This window comes from Gallinula chloropus, assembly GCF_964237585.1.
Source record: "Gallinula chloropus genome assembly, chromosome: 3".
Taxonomy (NCBI): Eukaryota; Metazoa; Chordata; class Aves; order Gruiformes; family Rallidae; genus Gallinula; species Gallinula chloropus.
The window spans coordinates 41,957,281-41,976,407 of NC_140087.1; the positions used below are offsets into that span (position 1 = coordinate 41,957,281).

The window sequence follows — 19,127 nt, forward strand, 5'->3', positions numbered from 1 at the left end:
AGTGACTGGATATAAACTTGTGTCCTACCTTTAGGAGGGAATACTGGCAGCTGGCCATCACGAGACAGAACAGCAGAACCCAAATGTCCTTACAGAAGCCTTGGTTCAGGGTCAGGAATCCAAGTAGTGAAACGAGAACTACTAGAAGGACAGCAAACACATTCTCCTTGATATCTTCTGTCCTATGGGAATAAAAGTGTTCAGAAAATTACAAATATTTACATATTCATCAGAGCAAGGCAAGTCCACCTGCAGCTGGCATGAACCACCAGTGATAAGAATTTACAGAATTTGAGGTTTTGCTCCCTAAACTACATTTATGTATAATGGTACTTCACCCCTGTGCCAAAAGACCTCATCCACTATGATAGCTAAAATATATGAAAAAAAGTCCTCCAACCTTACCAAACAGAATTCCACAGCAGACCTGATTTGTGTGTAAGCAAGTGTACATTTATTGAGAAAAAAAAAAAAAAACACAAAACAGACACCACTACCAAAACCTTAACATTTTTTAAATGACAAGAGACATCATTTAATGAAAAAATATGTCTGACAAAAAGAATTAGATGAAAGACCAAATTTGTCATCCGAGGTTTTATTTGTTTTATCTGTTCTATTAGAACATGGAAGCTGAGATAAAAACATTAGTGTTCAGGATAGAACAAGAGTTTATCAGCAGATGCTTTCCATGCAATTGATAGAAAGAGATAAGACACCAGATAAGTTTCTGCTCTAGATTTTAACTCCCTGACTATACACATCCTGATTCCTAAACTCACCTAAAATTTCAGCTGTGGAGCTCATATTAACATATAGGGCATAGCACTCAACCAAAAGCAGAGTCAGGAGAACCAGCAGCCTTTAAGTACATAGGCTAACTGATCTGAAGCTCCTGGTAGTCCAGCAGATGACCATGTGAGATGTAATAGCAAAGAGCACCACTTAAAAAATTGATGCTAAATGAACTGAGGTACTGGAAAAAGGAGAGATGCCAAGACAAGAAGTTTTCCCTAAACAAACCTGGACTGAAACCAAGGGAGCAGCTGAAAGGCCTCCTGAATATTTCTCTGTATTCAATTCCCCACCCCCTGGCCCACCCCCACCCAAAAAAAGAACACCTTGATTTTCTCATCAGAACGCTCAGAAACATTGGACCCTCTACAGACATGTGGAGGTACCTACTCTAACACTACCTAGAGTAGCATTTAAAAAACCCAACAAACTTACCTGTCCAACAATGCCAACAAGGTAAGACGATCATACCAGACTTTAATCCATTTGCCAGGGAATATAATAAATTTGTAAAATTGCCTGTTCAGTTTCCGTTGTGCTGAAGAACATGAGGAATCCTCAGGGTCCTGGCTGGGTTGCTTTAAAAACAAACAAACCAGAAATACACAAAACGTTCTTTCACATATGGTAGCCAGCAAAACAGGTGTTTAAAAGGCCAAATTTACATGAAGTTTAATTTTTTTTTTCTAAAATGGATGGTGGGAGCATATTTATTTTCTTCATCTTAAATTTGAAACAAAAATATCACAGCAGCTTAATTACTGCAGATGGACAGAAGCAGTATCAATTGTGGAGCTCAGAGATAATATGCTTTAAACAGAAATGCTGAATATTAATTTTAAAAACAATTATTTTTTTTTCAGTCCTGATCCACCAGCAGTCTAAACTTTCTTACTGAAGATTTTTCTTTTTTCCATGTTTTAGGCTAATCTCAGCACAACACCAAACCACACAATAGGAAAAGTCTTTAGTTTTAACAATAAAAATCAAGTAGGCTTTAAGGCCTAGAGGCATGACTTAACAGTTCTCCTTCCAGAACACAGCTTTGTTCATCTTTCCTGAGACACTTCTAATACCACATCAGGAGTGCATCCTCAACACCACCAAGGGGAAGAAAAAAAAACAAATTGCAAACAAGCACAAACAGCATAACCAGCACTAGTTTGAGAGTCTCTAATCTTACCATCACAATTATAAATCCATCCTTTTGAACATTGCTTCTTGTTTGAACTACAGCATTTCAGATCTCCTCCAACTCTACACCTGCACTCCTTCACCAACACTTGTGGGGAGGGAGGCTTATCTACAGACCATCAGCCAAGCCTGCAAAGCTAGACAACAGAACAAAGAAACCTCTGCAAAGTAGTCATTTCTTTCCAAGGTACACCAATAAATTACCAGGGGGGAGGGAGGAGGACAAGATGAGGAGGAAGTAAGTTTCTTTCAAGAAGAATTTGAGATTCCTAATCACTGTAATATCTAGATATTTTCAACCTACTTCTAGCCCAACCCACCACCACCCATTAGATAATAAAAATATCCATTATGGAACTCTGGCCAACGTTTACAACAGGAATATTTGTTAGATTAATTTCCCTAGTCAGAGAAGGGAAATTTTGTGTGAAAAAATTGGTCACCTTGAATTGTAATCATTAGCAAAACTGTTTTTAAACAACCTGCCCACCTGCACAAAGGAATTGTTAAATTTTCTCTCAGATTACTGGAGTAATTTCTAATATTTACTTTCCAGGAAAAGGAATTTCACACATAATTTACACATGACTTAATGCATAGCTGCATATCAGCTGGGTACCAATTCATTGATATCTTCAGTCTGCTGGCAAATATGAGGTAAAACAGGCTCACTGAAGCTTCAGACATGCAAAAGAGGGTGCTGGGCTGTTCAGTAGTCATTCATTTATTAACAATTCCAGGTAATTTAAAGGCTGTAAGAGTGACTGCAGTCCTTTCACCACACTGATTTGAAAACCTAAATGTAGTTTAGGTGCTCCAAATTTTAATATTTCTATTTCCACATTAAAAAAGTTGCTTAATTATGGAGTTGGGACATTTTAAAAGAAAAAATATATTTTAAAATATTACTGGTGCTAATACTGGCACAGATTTGTTTCTCTTGGGTCTTATTTTCCAACAGAAGGTAATATGAAACTCAATCAACTGCAATCATTAACTTACACTCCTCAATCTGTACTCTTCACTCTAACAGCCACATTAAAATGGTGGCAAAAAGTCCATCAAAAACACTTGAGGATCTCATTGTTTGGTCCTCAGAACAGCTTAATGTGCATGGCTGAATACTGAGTGCATAAGCAAACATTTTGGCTCCTGAGGAACTGTGACATTTGGATGAAGTCCATTACATGAGGCTTGCAATACGTGGGCTAGAGTCAGATTTTTCATTTGCATTTAGAAAACTCTCTGACCAGCCCCGAGCAAGTGACTCAGTCAAATTGTACCTCCTATCAAAAAAAAAAGGCTCATAAAAATTCACTTCATAAATTTATATGGTGTCAGTGACAGCTGAAACTCTGCTTCATTGAAATCAATGACAAAAACTTTCCTGACTTACATAGGCTCAAAATTTCATGTTTAATAATAATAAAAAAAGTAATTCAGAAATTGGGACGTTCTGAAATTCCTGTCTGACATTCCAAAAGTCACTATGGGAGCTGGAGTAAATACACCTTACTCCTTAATGATGCAGTTTTCTTGAAGAGAAGGGAAAAACCAAAACAGAGCAAAAAACCTCCAACATGATAATTCATCTCAATTTACAGGCATTTTTATTTTAAAATAGTTCCTTCATACAAGTTGCTTCTAGCTTCAAGTTCCTGAGCAAAAACTGAAATGAAAGATAATTAACTGGCATTTTAAGGTTATTCATAAATATCAAACTAGAATTTGCCATGGAAGAAAAGAGAAGGTTAAAGCTATTATGAAAGGAACTGTAAAAACAGATTACAGCCTTAGGCCATTGGTCACCGACCCCAAACACTGTAAAGTTCAAGTATATCCACATATTACCATATAAACTAAAGTCTGAGGGCCTTTTTCTTTTACCAACTGCACTGAGGAGATGGCTCTGACATTCCACAACAGACATGCAGAAGTCTGGTGGCCCAAATCTGAAAAGTGAAACCCAGGCCTGAGGTTTTAGGATACCAATGAATCTGGAGTAAACAATTCATATTAAAACCCAGTGCTGTGTCTAAAATCTTAACATGTGTCTTTTCTCTTTCAAATGAAATAAGAACAAAGACAGGAGATCAACTTTTTAGAGACTTTAAGCACTCCACTAGAACACAACTCAGTGTCAGTAGAAAGCAGCTGAATGACATCCATCAACATAAAATACATCTCCCATATGAGCAATACTCGGCAAAGTAATAGAGAAAAATCAACAAAACTGTCTCAGGAACAAGCCTGCAGCGTTTTTCTTTTATAAAGTAGTTTATCAAAATACTAGAAACTGAGATATTAGGATGTACCCGTGGGCTTTCTGAAAGGGTCCTCCGTGCCACCATCAGTAGGAGCTGCTGCTGAAGTGCGCTCGCTGCTTGATCCCCAGAAGATGGTTCTTGGCTCTCTGAAGTGGTAGTACTGGAGGAACTGAACTGTATTTCACTGTGCACAGAGGGAAGAAGGGAAAGAGACCATTTTAAGAAGCAGTATTTTCCTACTAGTTCAGAAACAGTACAGGAGGAAGCCTGCAATTACAATACTGTTTGGCTCACAGGACATGGTGCCTTCCACTTCCAGACCTGAAATTGAGCCCAGGCCCACAAATAGTTAACACCCAAATTTTTATTCACGTGCTCTACTAGATCCAGAGAAACAGGAGGGCTACAAAGATGATTGAGGGCCTGGAGCATCTCCCGTATGAGGAAAGTCTGAGTGAGTTGGGACTGTTCAGCCTAGAGAAAAGATGACTAAGGGGGAAACCTTATTAATGTTTATAAATATCTTAAGTATGGGATGCAGGGGGAAATGGCCAGCCCCTTTTCAGTGGTCTGTGGAGACAGGACAAGGGGCAATGGCTGCAAGTTGGAGCACAGGAAGTTCCGCACCAACATGTGGAAGAACCTTTTCACAGTGAGGGTGACAGAGCCCTGGGACAGGCTGCCCAGGGAGGTGGTGGAGTCTCCTTCTCTGGAGATATTCAAGACCCATCTGGACGCTTATCTGAGTGATATGTGCTAGGGAGCTGCTTTGGCAGGGGGGTTGGACCCGATGATCTCTCGAGGTCCCTTCCAACCCCTACGATTCTATGATCATCTGCGTTCAACCTGAGATGAACACCTACAATGAATCATACTTGAGAAGTGCCTTTTTCTGTCCACTGACAATAATTCAGCTCAAGAGCTGCAAATCCCCAGAACAATACTGCAGGGTAGCTGCTGCAGAGATCCTGTATTAGCTTTCACACAAACCCACTTAGGTACAAAGCTAGTCTGGCCTTATCTGCACTGAATTTGGTGAGTACTAGTTTACCCTACTGAGAATTCAGGCTACAATAACTTCCTTCTGCCCTAACACAATGACAACAACTAGTTTACTTAAGGCTACCTCAGATATCCCCTGTACTGAGTGTGAACTCACCTTGAGAGGGACTTGAGCAAGATGCTTATCCCCCCCACCCGATGTTTACTGCTTTGTGTTGTAGATACAGCACTTAAACAGTTTACTTGAGGAAATCTGCACTTACAGCAGCAATATCGGTTGGTGTGCTACTATGCCATGGTCTCAGCAAGAACTATATTGAAATGAAATAATTGTTACTTGGGGAAATGATCTGTTTTGAGTACTTCTTGCTTGATCTCTTCCAAATGGGTTTTTATATAACAGACACCCTGCTCTGAGCTCATTAGCCCTCTGCCTCTGGAAGCCTGCCTTGGGCTTTCATTACTTTCATACCTGCATGAGGTAAAAGCACCTCGGTGCTCATGCAAGGTAGTCAATACCTATTGTTCCTACTTTCCATAAAGGAAATGAGAGCAATCTGCCTACAGTCAGCCAGGAAGTCTGGTAAGGCAAAGAATAAACCTCATCTTGCACACCCTAAGCTTGCCCCCCCAAGCCACCCTATTAATTTTAGTGAACTGAACCTTCCTTGCCTTTGGGCACTACTTCCCAAAGCCTGTCATGTAACCCTTGTCACAGCCTCGTGGTTGTTCTGACCATAACTCTTAAATGGAGCTGCAGCATCTGGTGCTGTGCTGGGATAAGGTTCAATATCTGGATTAGAAGCAGGACTGAAGAGCCACACCAACAGACTGAAACATCCATGCTCGTTCCCCTTCCACTCTCAAGGGCTTGCTAGCACTGCTTGGACCAACAGGAATGCTAGCAGCCTGGGATGTCACCACAGGAGCTGTTCTGCCTCTGGTCTCTGAGCCAGGTAGCAATCAAGGCCTTCAAAAGAGCTGAGCTATCAGGCTTGGATCCAGATCTGATATTCACTGTCTGCCACTCCAACAGAACTATCAGCTGAGTAGAAGTGACACTGTCCCATGTTTGTGATCCTAATGGCTTCCCCTGCACTCCCCATTCCTCCTGCTAAAGGCAGAAGCATGATCTGCTCCAGAGTCACGACAGTTGCCATGTTCCCTTTGGGCAGTACTAGAAAACAAGGACTTACGTGGTCCATTTCAACCCACTTGATGTCCCAGCCACAAGGCAGGACCTCTCATGGGTCTTCTTTAGCACCTTGACATCAAGTCAGTAACAAAAAGTACAGAAGGGATAAGAACAGATCCAAGATCCCAGATCTCAATCAGCAGATTTAGGCAGGCAGAAGGGGGAGGAAGACTAGATGCATGCCTCTCTGAAGGAAGGTTCCCACAGACAAGAACTACAGAGGATAGCTATGGCTTTTGCATACTCTGAAGTTCCCTACTCAAGGGCAACCATGTCCAGCTTGAAGGAAGGGAATGGATTTTGTTTGTTTCCTCAGGATGAGCTGCCCTGTTCCTTGTCATTGCAGGTGCAACCCTTGGGCTCCCTGTTCACAGTAGAAATGAGAGAAATGTAGTCCAGGGTGTATAGGAACACTACCCTGGGAATTCCTGCCTAAAGATGGCTCAGTGCAACAACAGGGGAGCAGAACAGTGGCAGCTTATGCCTTCCTAAATTAAGAATTAAGCTCCAGTAACTTTCTGCATCTATAGCTATCCTTCTACAAAAGCCAAGTGGAGCTGAGAATGTATTTAGATCAGGTCATGTCTTTTATCCCACATTTACCAAGAATGGAAATAGCAGAACAGAAGATAGGCCAAGCTATTCCCCTGGTACTCTGCACTATCAGTTCACAGAAAACAAGTTGTTTTTTTTTACTCGTAAGCTTATTCTTGGAAGAAGTCATAAGAAATCAAATCATCTCCCAACAGACTTGAACTGAAAAGCCAAGTAAGCCCATAGTTCTGTTTACAGAATAAAACTCATAGCTCCACCTACCAGCAACGGGCAGAAGAGCCTGCAAGCAGCTGACCATGGAAAAGAAGTTGAAAACTTCGTAGGCTTAAAAACACCATTGGGACAGAGAAGTTGGGAAGGCAGAGCTAACAAAGCAACAATTCCAATATCAGAAACTGTCATCCAGCCTTCATCTGCCTCCTATGCCTTTTATTCTTCAGCCTCCTCTCTGTGTCTCTTCTTACTCTATCCTCACCCACTGTTCCCCTCAGCTCGTGTTTGCTGGTTTTCTTCCTTATCCCTATTTTCCACACAACTTCCTTCTGATATTCATATTCTACCTCCCTGATGCTGAATTGCTCACACAGCTACTTAAGCAGCTTTATGTTTTATCTGATGACATTGTTGTTATACTGACAACAACTACCAGTAAGAACTGTGATGGTGGTGTTTGTGTTTTTGTAAGCCTATAAACTAGATTCTGTAAATTTATTACCACATATAAATAGGAGCAAACAATCTCTAATCATAAGACCATTATAAGACCTGATCACAGTATAGCATGAAATCTCACTAAATAGAAAATCTGTTCATTTGCAGAATCAATTTAATGTTATCAAGATCTACTACAGTAAACTGCACCACTAATGTAAGCAAAGGTATAATTGAACCACATTTTGAATAATAATAAATTATTAACTAAAAATACCTTTGATAAACATACAAACTATGCAGATCAAATGCAAAAGATACATAGCACCCTCTACCGATAACTGGTTATAAAGTCAGGGAATTTTTTTTCTGGCTCATAATTCAGTTTTGTAACAACACTGAGTAAACATAAGCTAGTTGAGCAATCATACAACACTGAAAGTGTTTTAGTATAATCACAGAGAACTGGAAAAATCTTCCTTTTCCCTCTTGTAATTATTCTGTGACTGTTGCCTTATAGTCCTGGAAATTTGACCCAAACCATCCAAATATAATAACAGCCCAAGTCATGCCCTTTGTTTAGGATTAGCTAGTCTTGAGTCTGAACACCTCAAGGTGAACTTATTATACAGGCACGCCACGCAGTTACTAAGAATTTCCAATTAATAAAGTAGTTTTGCAGGGCTTGGCTAAACATCATTTTAACCTGCAGGCAGGAGAAAGGACAAGGAACATCACAACAGCCACACTAACAAAAGGACCTTCCTCTCCGTCCTTATGTGCCTAAAACCAGAAAGAGCCTACTAGACTGTTTCAGGCAGCTGTCTGGGTCACTACAAAGCTTAACAGTTTGCAACAAATACCTAAACCCTAATACCCTTCTCACCTAAAATGGCCTCCCTGACGTTTCACGTCCCAGCCACTTTTATGCCTCATCACACAGGCCTCTTCCTACATCTCTACTCATTGCTCATTAGGTAGGTCTCCACTACAAAGCTGCCAGTACCAATCTGACCACAGTATTGCACGACTCAGGACTGGGACTGAATCCACTTTGCACACTGCCCACTTACGCAGATGATGATTTATAGTTCCCAAATGTACTACTAAATAGTAAGACTTAAACTAAAACATGACTTAAAGCATGTAAGAAAACTGAAATGTTCAAGAACAAGAGCAGCATTAAGACTGGATAATAATGTGACGATCCTGATCATAACAAACATGGAAAAAAACATGAAGAGCGGCAGCCTTCACTTTTTGGTAAAAAATGGTTAGTTTCACGAAGAATACCATTAATTCAGAATGCATACTTTAACTTTCCTTAGTGGTTAGTGCTGAGGAGAACTCAAGCTAAAGATGAAGTCTCTCTTTAAATCTTGCTCACTGCTATCTTTTGCTATTTACATGATGGGACTTGGAGAGGACACTTTCCATTTGTTTTAAAGAGCCATAATACCACCTCTGACAATAATAAGGTAGAATGCCCCCATTTACAGAACGGGAACACTGGATGAACCCATTTACTAACAGAGAGAAAAGGGTACAAGGTCACTGTTGACATACTGCAAGGGACTACGGAATGAGCAGTGGTACATATCAGGTTCATCAAGTCAGATACTGCTTATGGACAGGAAAGCCATGCAGAGCACGTTACAGTAGCACCACAGGCAGCACGAAGGCAGGAGGTCATGCACACCTTCTTACTTGGGTGCTGTAAGAATGGGATCCGCTCAGTACACCCTTCCCAAGGTTTTTAATTCATTAACAAGCATGTCGGTTGTTGACCTTTAAGCATATTACACTACAGAGCAAAGATCAACATACTAGCAACTCTAAAAACAAACAGCATGGACTACCAGATAAACTAGAAGATGCATTTTGAGATGATGTGGCTTTACTGGAATTCTCGCATTAACAGCTCACACTTCCATTACCTCCAGAGTCTTTGAAAGCATCTGTTGTAACTCTCCTTATGAAACGGAGAGGGGAGGGAAGAGAAGCCAATCCTAAGAGCTGAAGTACCACTGAAAGCTTCTGCTCCTGAGCAGGATTTTGCTGCCATCCCGTGGCAGCGTGGCTCCCTGGAATCTCTGAGCTGCCTCCTGTTGTAAACATGCTTCCCTGCTCTCTGGTCACAGGGAGAAAGGGGGAATTAAAACCCCCTAAAAACACAGGAAAGGATTTTAGGTGGCCAAGCTAACACAAGAGTTTCTTCCTGTCCCTAGCAAGGAAGGAGGAAAATGCCACTGAGTGTTGTAAAAGAGTACTTTTCAGAAAAAAAAAAAACACAATGGTTTCATTACAATTCAAACATTACTGTTCTCAGCAGGCACATGCACACACCATGCTCATTTATATGTTGAAGCAGCACTACGCTCAGGTGACCAGCTCATCTGAAATCACTGAATCCCAAAAGAAGCTATATAATATTTGTCACATCTGCTTCAAAAGCAGACTCAACTGCACAACTGCACAACCTGCCAGGCAGCTTTAAGAAATCTTCAAATCAGATCACAGGAGTGGGTGATCTCTGTTACTATCTTGCTGCAAAATACAAAGATGGCTTAGTGATAATGCTGTCATTCTAAAAAGACATTTTGAAACACTAAAGATAAATTAATAAATCTACTGATAAGTCTACTGTATTCCTATGAGGAATAAACCTCAACGGCTCAGGGAATTTTCCAGCAGTGAACATACTGAAATATTAGTGGATTTATACAGAAGGCATATGACAATGCTAAGGCATTCAGATAAGTGCACTATCCTATATGAAAGTATCTAAGTAGCTCATTCACAGATACAAACGTAAATCAAATAAGTTAACTCACTGATTGGAAGCTCTCTCTGTTGCCCAGGGCCAGAAACACTAGCACTCAGCAGCTATAAAGGCAGGTAACTTACATTATTTTCTTAGTGCTTGCTAGTCACTATGTTACTGCAACTACTTATTTGGCCCTGCAGTTGCTAAAAAAAATATATAGTCACAAAACAAAAAAAAAGCAGGGGTTGTTTTTTTTTTCTTAATGGGGTTCTCTAACCATACAGAAAAGCACTGTAGACACAAGCTACTGAGAAGCCTGGTTTGAATGTCAGACCCTCATCTAAAAATGTCAGTATTTTAGAGGACCAATTGCTCAGAGGGAACACATGAAGTCCAATATGAAAGCATGCATTGTACTGGTATGGATGAACCAGGTTTAATAATAAAATATACATAAATACAACTATACATGTTCAGGAAGTTATACTACTTTAATAATTATCCACATAAATAAAAAGATACACTACCAGGAAAGCAGGAGAAAGCTCAAATGAGAGGGTTTTTTTTTTTAAAAAAGACATACAGCAAGCTAAGTGTTTGCACACAACTGATTTCAAATGAAAGCCCAAGTGCCACTTCGGCAGGAAGGAGAATCTGTAGCTGAGACAGAACAATTATTCCCTCCCCCACCCCCGCCAGGGCTGGGCAATCATTCTTTCTGCTCCAGTTCTCAAATATTTCAGCTGCATGCCATACATCCGTTTCTGTGGCCTATCTTAGATATTTATTTTAAACTCCAGCTTCTATTGCACATATGTAGCACAGCAGCCTCCTGATGCAATTTATGGCTACTGCTGACTGTTGCCAGACACACAAAGTGATAAACTGCAACAAGAGGTCCAGCACTTAAGCCTATATATGCATCTGAATGAATCAAATGCTTTTCCATCACAAAGTTGAATCACTGGCAGTAAAAACAAATTGTTCTGAAAAAAATACCAATTCTATCCTTTTAAAATCAATTCATGTGTATTATTATAGCATCTTGCACAGAATTGAGATTTTCAATATGGTTTTCGTCTCAGGAGTTTTAACACAAGAGAGGGAAATGGGCTGCAGAATACAAGCAGCATTCTTTCAAATTACATTCACTCAGAGTATTTCTTGAAATAAATATAAATGGCCAAATGCCTCCGCAGCTTGTGTGGGCACAACACCAGTTGGCTTTAGAAGATCTAATGCTCGATTTTACAGACACAATTGGCTTAGACTCAAAAAGTAGCCCTTAGTTTCTTTTCTACTTAAGAAAAAAAAAAAAAAAAACACCAAAAAAATCAGAACTAAAACAACACAAAACCCTTTTTTCTTTTAGTTACACACACATCTCTTTTTCAGCTAACACAGCATTCCCAGGCTGGTATAGACATATCCACATCAGAATTGTGTGGACCGCCTTCTGTATATTTTTAAGCACAGTTTATCATAGCCCATGTGTGTCTACATACACAACAACACTAGCTCTGCACTTTAAATGAAAACAAAGCAAGGATGCAGAGAAAAGTGTTCAAACACCCATAAACACTATTGAATATCTAGCATGACCCTAGACCAGCACGCTTTTCAAGGACGTTTGATGATCTCACCTCATCTCAGATCTGAATATCCATTAACATGTCAGAGATGGATTGCAATACATCTGAGCAAAACAGCATGGGAAAACTGCAAACTTTTTTTGGAAACAAATCCAGACTTGTTGAAATTAATTTGTTCACATTAGCTGGCAAAACACTACAGTGAAATAAAAATCACAGTTATAGATAATCAGTAAGACTTCTGGGAGAAAACATTTGAGTTTCACAGTCTCATTACACTATTATGTCTGTGAAACACTTCTGGTAGTACCATAAAAATCTCGTCTAGTTAATTCCTGATTGGGAATATTTGCAAAATTATTTGAAGCAGCAAAGCAGAAAGAACAAATAATCTGGATGTATATAACCACTAGAGCATTTCAAGGATTATCATGTAAATACAGCTAGTTATTTATCAAGTTCATACCTAACAGTGTTATACACCAGTACTGCATGTTCTGTTCCAGGTTGCTCCAAGTACTATTCCTTTGCAGTACTAACACCATTTTGCACACAGTAAACATTCAGAATGCATTTTTGGTAGGAGCAAAACTACATAGAAACTACTAGAATAGTACAAAGTGTGTTATATTAGTCCCATCAATTTCCTGCAAGCTTGCTTCTGCAGCATAAGTGAAAAACAGACATGAAGATGTTTCTAAGCTTCATCACTGAATTAAAGAACAACTGCCTCTTTCATCATTGAAAAGAGTGATCAAATAATAAAATTTCATATGTTATAGATTCAGGCAGTATATAATTTTAGTACTTGGTACTTGGGAAAAGAAATTATAATGGTTTACATTAGTTGAACAGCATTTTTCATAGCAAAAAGGATAACGTACCTGTAGATCAACCTCTCCAAGTCACTTAGAAAGACAGGGCAGCATTTGGCACACGTTGGATGAAAGCTACCTTACTGACAGGTACCAAATGCTGGCATGTTTTTCTTCACTATGTATGTAGACACACGCAGAGAGGTCACTTGACCTTCTAAACTAGAACCCCAGTATGCAAAGAAAATCTGTTTAAAAATATTAGCCTGGTACAGCAAGTATGCACAGAATATGACAACTGTTAAATTTATATATTGGCATTGATATATACCTATAGCCCTCTTAGCCTCACTACTGGGGATGCAAATTATGCAAAAATAATCAATCCTCTTGTAACAGTTACTGTAATTTTAGGGGGTTATGCTTTCACTGATATTTATGAGCCACGTTACATGTGGTGTCCAAATAACATGATACCTCACATTTATATTTTTGACTGCTCACCAAAACTGACAAGTTACCTCAAGAAATTCAGAATTCCTAAGAAACATCTGCTTACAGTCACTGACAGAACAGATGTGTCAGAGTGACATGGCCTTACTAACTCTTCCTTTCTCCTGACCCCAGAAAACAGCTAGATACCACTAAAAATGCTTTAGCATGCACATTCCTTCACTTAATTTTGAGAGGATGTGCGTTTGTTAATGATCACGGGGTTTACTTTGAAGCACCAACCTAACAGGAAGAATTTTATCTTGAAACCCTAACTGCTCTAGAGAGGTAAAATGTTAAGACAGTCAAGCTAAGCGTGCAAAAAGGCAGTTCATGCTTACACCAGGCACCCATTTTATGACAATGAGAATTTTCTCATCCTTCTCAGAAGCCAGCCACACACCCAAATCACACCGCCCAGAAACGCTAAGGATTCCCTGTAAAGAGACCACGGCTAGCAAAGAACTTAAATGTAATGGGGCAGAAGAACATTTTTCAGGATGAGAAAGCCATTTTCCATTTCCCACTCCAAAACAGATTTAAACGGTCTTTCTGTAACTAGCTGCTAACCTAATCCGTGAGCTGAGAATACAGTTTACACTTTTTGTCTTGTCAGAGCCTGTCACAAAGCCATTTACGGCTAGAGGTGAAGTTGGCAAGGTAATAGAAGCATCCAATTTAGAGGCAATTAGCTCAGCAGGGAGCCCATTTCACAGGGACTGCTGGCAAGAGGTGTTGCTGGCAAGATAACAGACAAAAGTGAGGTCGGGGTAATTATATGAACAATAATTGGGGAATTGATTAGCTACCTGCCAATGTTTAAATAACTTATGAAACTGGGTAACAAAAATCACCTGCCAAAGTGAGGGTTGAGATGGAAAAGTAATTCTCTTTTTGGGGGATCATTACAACATAAAGGTTTCCTTTAAATTTGACTTGTCTAGCTTAGGTTTCTAATTATTTTAGAAGCTGGACTGCTAGACTGGTGAGAGAGAATTTGGTGAGACACAAACATGGAGACGGTTTGAAACAATCCTAATTCAAAGGTTATTGAGCATTAAGAGACAATTTTAGAAATTATTAATAAGACACTGTTCATACTACATTGAAGAAGGTCTGAAAGTTTCCAGGACAGACACTGCAGGTACAGGTAAATACTTTTATTAGGCCAACTACTATTGTTGAAAATACAAACAATAAACCAAAACCAAACAAATTCATGTGGTGGAATATATATTAACATTGATGAACTGGAGAATACTCCAAAAATCATCTCACAATGCTGCAGAGCCAAGAGGTGATGACCACTGATATTTGAATCCAGTCAACTTTCTCAAACAGTATTGCTTCCAGCGTTAAGGAGTCTCTGCAGGGAGGAAGCACAGACCCCTTACAACTTGGACATCTGCTTTCTCAGACACATTGTACTCCATTGCTGTCCACTCAGCCCTTTGCAAGCAAAGGAAGAGCAGGAAGCACACGGTAGTGAAGAACAGAAAAAAACACAGCATCACTTCTCTGACACAGCAGCATCATTAGGACTTTGCACTATTTGTGAGAAATGGATTTCAGAAGCCATGCCAAAAAGATATATAAAATGTTTACAGGCCAGAGAAAAGCTACTTTAATTTTACTTCCTAATAATCTGTAGCGAAATGCCAGACTGGTTAAGACTTTACTACTGGAGCAGACAATAGTAGACAGAAATAGCAAGTTATAATTTGAATTTAAGTTTGTTAAACATTAGTCTGCCTGAAGGCTTTCTTTAATGTCTTCTTTTGAGGAATATTTAAATACCTTCTCCAGTTTTGCACAACTTAGTTAAAAGGTATTTACCTATGGCCAATTCATAAGGCAATTACATTATTGTTGACAAACCAGACAGAGTTCATACCCTCCCCAGTAAAAATTCCCTCCCCCTTCATGAGCTGGGGTATTTACTCAGGAGTGCCACAGTTCCAAGCATGCAAACCCCTCCAATCTGCTGCTTTCCTCAACAACACCCCCCCCCCCAAAGCAAGAGGCCTCTTGCCATCACCTTTGCCTGGGCCAATTCTTCTCCTCAGAGGAGCACATCTGTGCACAGTCTGTGCACATCCATCTAGTTGTGACACAACACAGATTTTCTCCTTTAGGAGCAGCTTAATGCTATGAAGCAAGCATGACTGGTGAAAAGCTTAGAGTTCCACTGCAGACCTACCATCCTGCATAAACTTGTTCTAGATTTTGAAATCTGGGCTTCCCAAGATCAAAACCTTATCCCTCCTATTCAGGGAGGATGCCAGCTCTTATGCCCAGGCATTAATTTTCTCCTGTATCCTTTGACCTCATAAAATCTAATGGCTCATTAGCAGATTCACACACCAAGCCTAAAACTATTGTTTCTGTACCATCCTGAGTACTCATAAAGTAGTACTGTCAGTCATTTTCTTCTCCTTAGGTAACATTCCGATGGGCTGGAAGAAGCGAAGGACATCTCAGAGATGCTTTCACTGTTTGGCCTTGATGATCTTTATGGGTCCCTTCCAACTCAGGATATCGTATGATTCTATCTCTCTTTTCTAATATCTTTTCATACCAGCAGCATCTCCCACCAGCATGGGCTACTTGCACAATGAACATCTCCATCAGAGGGCAGCCCACCCTCAAGAGAACAATTTCTGTCAAGAGCTCTCTACAGACAGACATACAGAAGAAACAAACTGAAGTGATGATTGATTACATCTGGTGCTTTATTTTACCTTTTTCTTCCATAATAAAAAGATGGTTTGTTAAAGATAAGCTAGTTAGTTAGTAATGATGGACAAGAAACTAACCTGACATAAGTGGTATGCACGCCTGCAGGCGGGGGGTAGGGAGGAGGAAACATACCTGATTCCTAAACTGTCTTTAAAGAAGATTTACCCTTCTACTTTAGAGGGTGAAAGTATTCCATATTGTCTAAATACAAAATTACTTGATGATGAGCACTTGAAGAAACACCAAAACCCACTTCCTTCCAACACTACTATTCAATCTATGCATCAGATGGTAGGAATTGCCCACTGAACAAACAACTCTCCATAATCTCTGGCATAATTATCTCAGAAAACGTCCTTGCAAAAACCAGTTTGGGCATGCTTCATGCTTTCTTGTCCTCTTTCCTTGTTTTTCATGTGTACTTTTGCTGTGTACTTTCCTTCACGCTGCTCTGTTCTTAGACAAGCTCTTGTGTTCTGCCTTCCCACACAGAAACAAGCCCTGGGAACCCACTCACCTTTGCTGCCCTGTTCAGTTCCACAGTCTGAACTGTCCCTAAAAACCACCAGCACCTAACAGAGTACAGAAATGTCATGTAAGCATCTAGCAATGGCAACTTCAGAAAGGGCTTCTTCTATGAGAAGGAAGATTGTTCTTTTTTTGATTAAAAAAATCCTGATTAACTGATAAACATCAGTAAACTTTCTGAATTTAGGACAGATTCAAGTTCATAGTTACACGATGTGGGAGGAGGAGGGTATCCTGTGCATGGTGAAACAAAGAGAGTTGCAAGAGTTAAATGGCCTCAAAATAAAAAGTTTGATTTTAGGTCAAAGCTGAACTCCAACAGGTTGGACTTTTTGCATTTTGCAAAGACAGGACATTTCTACTGTAGATGAACTCAAATTATTATTCTTTTTTACATCTTCACCCTCTAACTGTTAAATATTAGTAATGACCCTTCTCACCACCTCAATCAACTTTTCAAAACACTGTGGAACAGTATGAAAAACAAAATTATTTAATAAAAATACTTTGGGATAGTTCAAATACTTTTTGCAGGTATGCACCCAACAGACCACACAGGAGAGCATGGAAAAGTGAAATTAATACAGGATTTATGCGGATCACCCTGAAAAGACCTTTGAAAAAGAAAATTGTTCAGATATTGTTTCAGAGCAGCACACTATCAATCAAGACTTCATTCAAACTGAAAGGCTCTGCTGCTAGGATCCTCCAGAAGCAGTACCACAGCTGATACTGACACAGCACTAAAAATCTGCAAGGGACCCAACCAAGCACAGGAAAAGAGGAAGGCAAGATTCAGAGAGCAGCTGATAACAAACAGTCTCACTTTACAAGTTTCATTTACAATCTCATTTGTAATTGTCACACTGCCTTTGGCTATTCACAGAAACTAATGAACACATGCTAGATAGCTGGTTTTCTTTTCCACCACATCAATATTCTTAAAGCAGACACTGTTTTAGCATGGAACAAAAAATGCACACTTTGGCATCTCTAGACTAGATTAGCACATTTATTCTTCAATACTCCTCTTCACTTGCATTTTTCACAGCTACAGTCAGTTGCATATTTTCTAGCAATAAAAACTATTAACATTTCTAAAAATAAGGGCTTACTTACTGAGCATTTGACATACAGTCGCAGTTTGATAGCTGATGTCGAAAATTTCCTTCCTTCTGACAGCCAGCCTTTAAATAACAAGACCTAATTTCCCCTTTAGGAAATACAGAGGAAAAAAATCAATTCAATGATACAATCATTTGAGTCTGTTTTACCTACAAAGTTCATAAAAAATGCACAGACATTTATATACATAGTTTTCAGTTTGTGCACTAGGCCTACTTTAGGGTTCAGAAAGCAAATTAACATTTGAACAACTGAAAACCTGAGTTAATCAAAACATAGATTTAAACTAAAAATTTACAGTACAGTAAGAATTTAAAAGGTATGTAAAGTAAATGCAAAACCCATCTATCAATGCAAGTTAATTTAAAATGTAAAATCATCACATTTTTTCCTTCAAGTCACAAAGGTGAGGTCAAGAGGCACAAAGAGACAAATTCTGCTAGAAGTGTAGCCACTGCTACTCTCTCCTTTTCTGCACAGCAAAAAGTGAAGTGTAACTGCTCACTGAGCCAGGATATGCCATCTGCCTGATTGGCAGCTGCTGCTCTTAGCCCCACAGCAGATGAGGAGCTGTGGGGCTACAAGCAAGGTGAGGAGGAACTGGCAGAAAAACAAAGTACCTCTGGGGTCATCAACCCAGTTATCATGAGCACTTGTTCCATGCTAGTTTAGAAGGCAGCTTTAAGGGAGGCAAAGCTTTTGGGATGGCTGTTGTTGAAAGGTACCAGACAGTACCTCACACTGCATGGAGTTCAAGCCACCACCAAGTTCCAGCCTCTAGGAGTAGCTGCAGAACAGTGGCATACCAAGCACGGGCATGGGGCAACACTCAGTCTCTCCTTAATTCTCTTGAAAGAGTAGCAGGCCACAACTTCAAATGAGAGCAACCCCCTTGCTATCAGAGAGCGTTTAGCCTGAGCCAGCAGAAGCACAAAACAGGACAGAGGAGGAATGTTCAAAAGCAGCAGTCTTCTGGCCTTGTCAGCTTTTTGAGGGTGATGTTTGGAAGATAAACTTCACATATTGTGTAAGACTCAGGTCTGCAATGGTCGCTGTTGGATTTTGAAAACTCTATAGTTGTGGCTGATTTGACTTGAAATTACTAAGCTTTTTTCTTTCATGCATACATCAAAACATGTAATTGGTAACAGACAAGATAAATATCCTTCCCGAGCAACTGAAGTTTCTTTAGACATTTCCTCACACATTGCAGTTATTCCAACCACAGAAACTCACCGTTTTCATCTATGAACACATGCATCGCATCCACGGAGAGCTCGTCTTGCACAGACGCCTCAGGTCCACTTATTACTTGCAAGACAGAACTGTCTTGCTGAGAAGTTACCCGGTAGATTATCTGCCTTTGCCTGTTGCCCTGGTAACTTGACACAAAAATGTTTCAAAACTACT

General features: G+C 39.8%; 1 protein-coding gene across 1 annotated transcript in view; it reads right to left on the reverse strand.

Annotated features, from left to right (window-relative positions):
• PCNX2 (pecanex 2) overlaps positions 1-19,127 on the reverse strand; it is a gene marked incomplete at both ends in the record, with an annotated part of 151,395 nt that overhangs the window by 110,118 nt on the left and 22,150 nt on the right. The window contains 5 exons of the mRNA XM_084262153.1: positions 29-182; positions 1,231-1,373; positions 4,305-4,440; positions 17,712-17,795; positions 18,944-19,099. Coding sequence (XP_084118279.1) covers positions 29-182; positions 1,231-1,373; positions 4,305-4,440; positions 17,712-17,795; positions 18,944-19,099 — 673 coding nt within the window. The remainder of the gene's footprint in view (positions 1-28; positions 183-1,230; positions 1,374-4,304; positions 4,441-17,711; positions 17,796-18,943; positions 19,100-19,127) is intronic.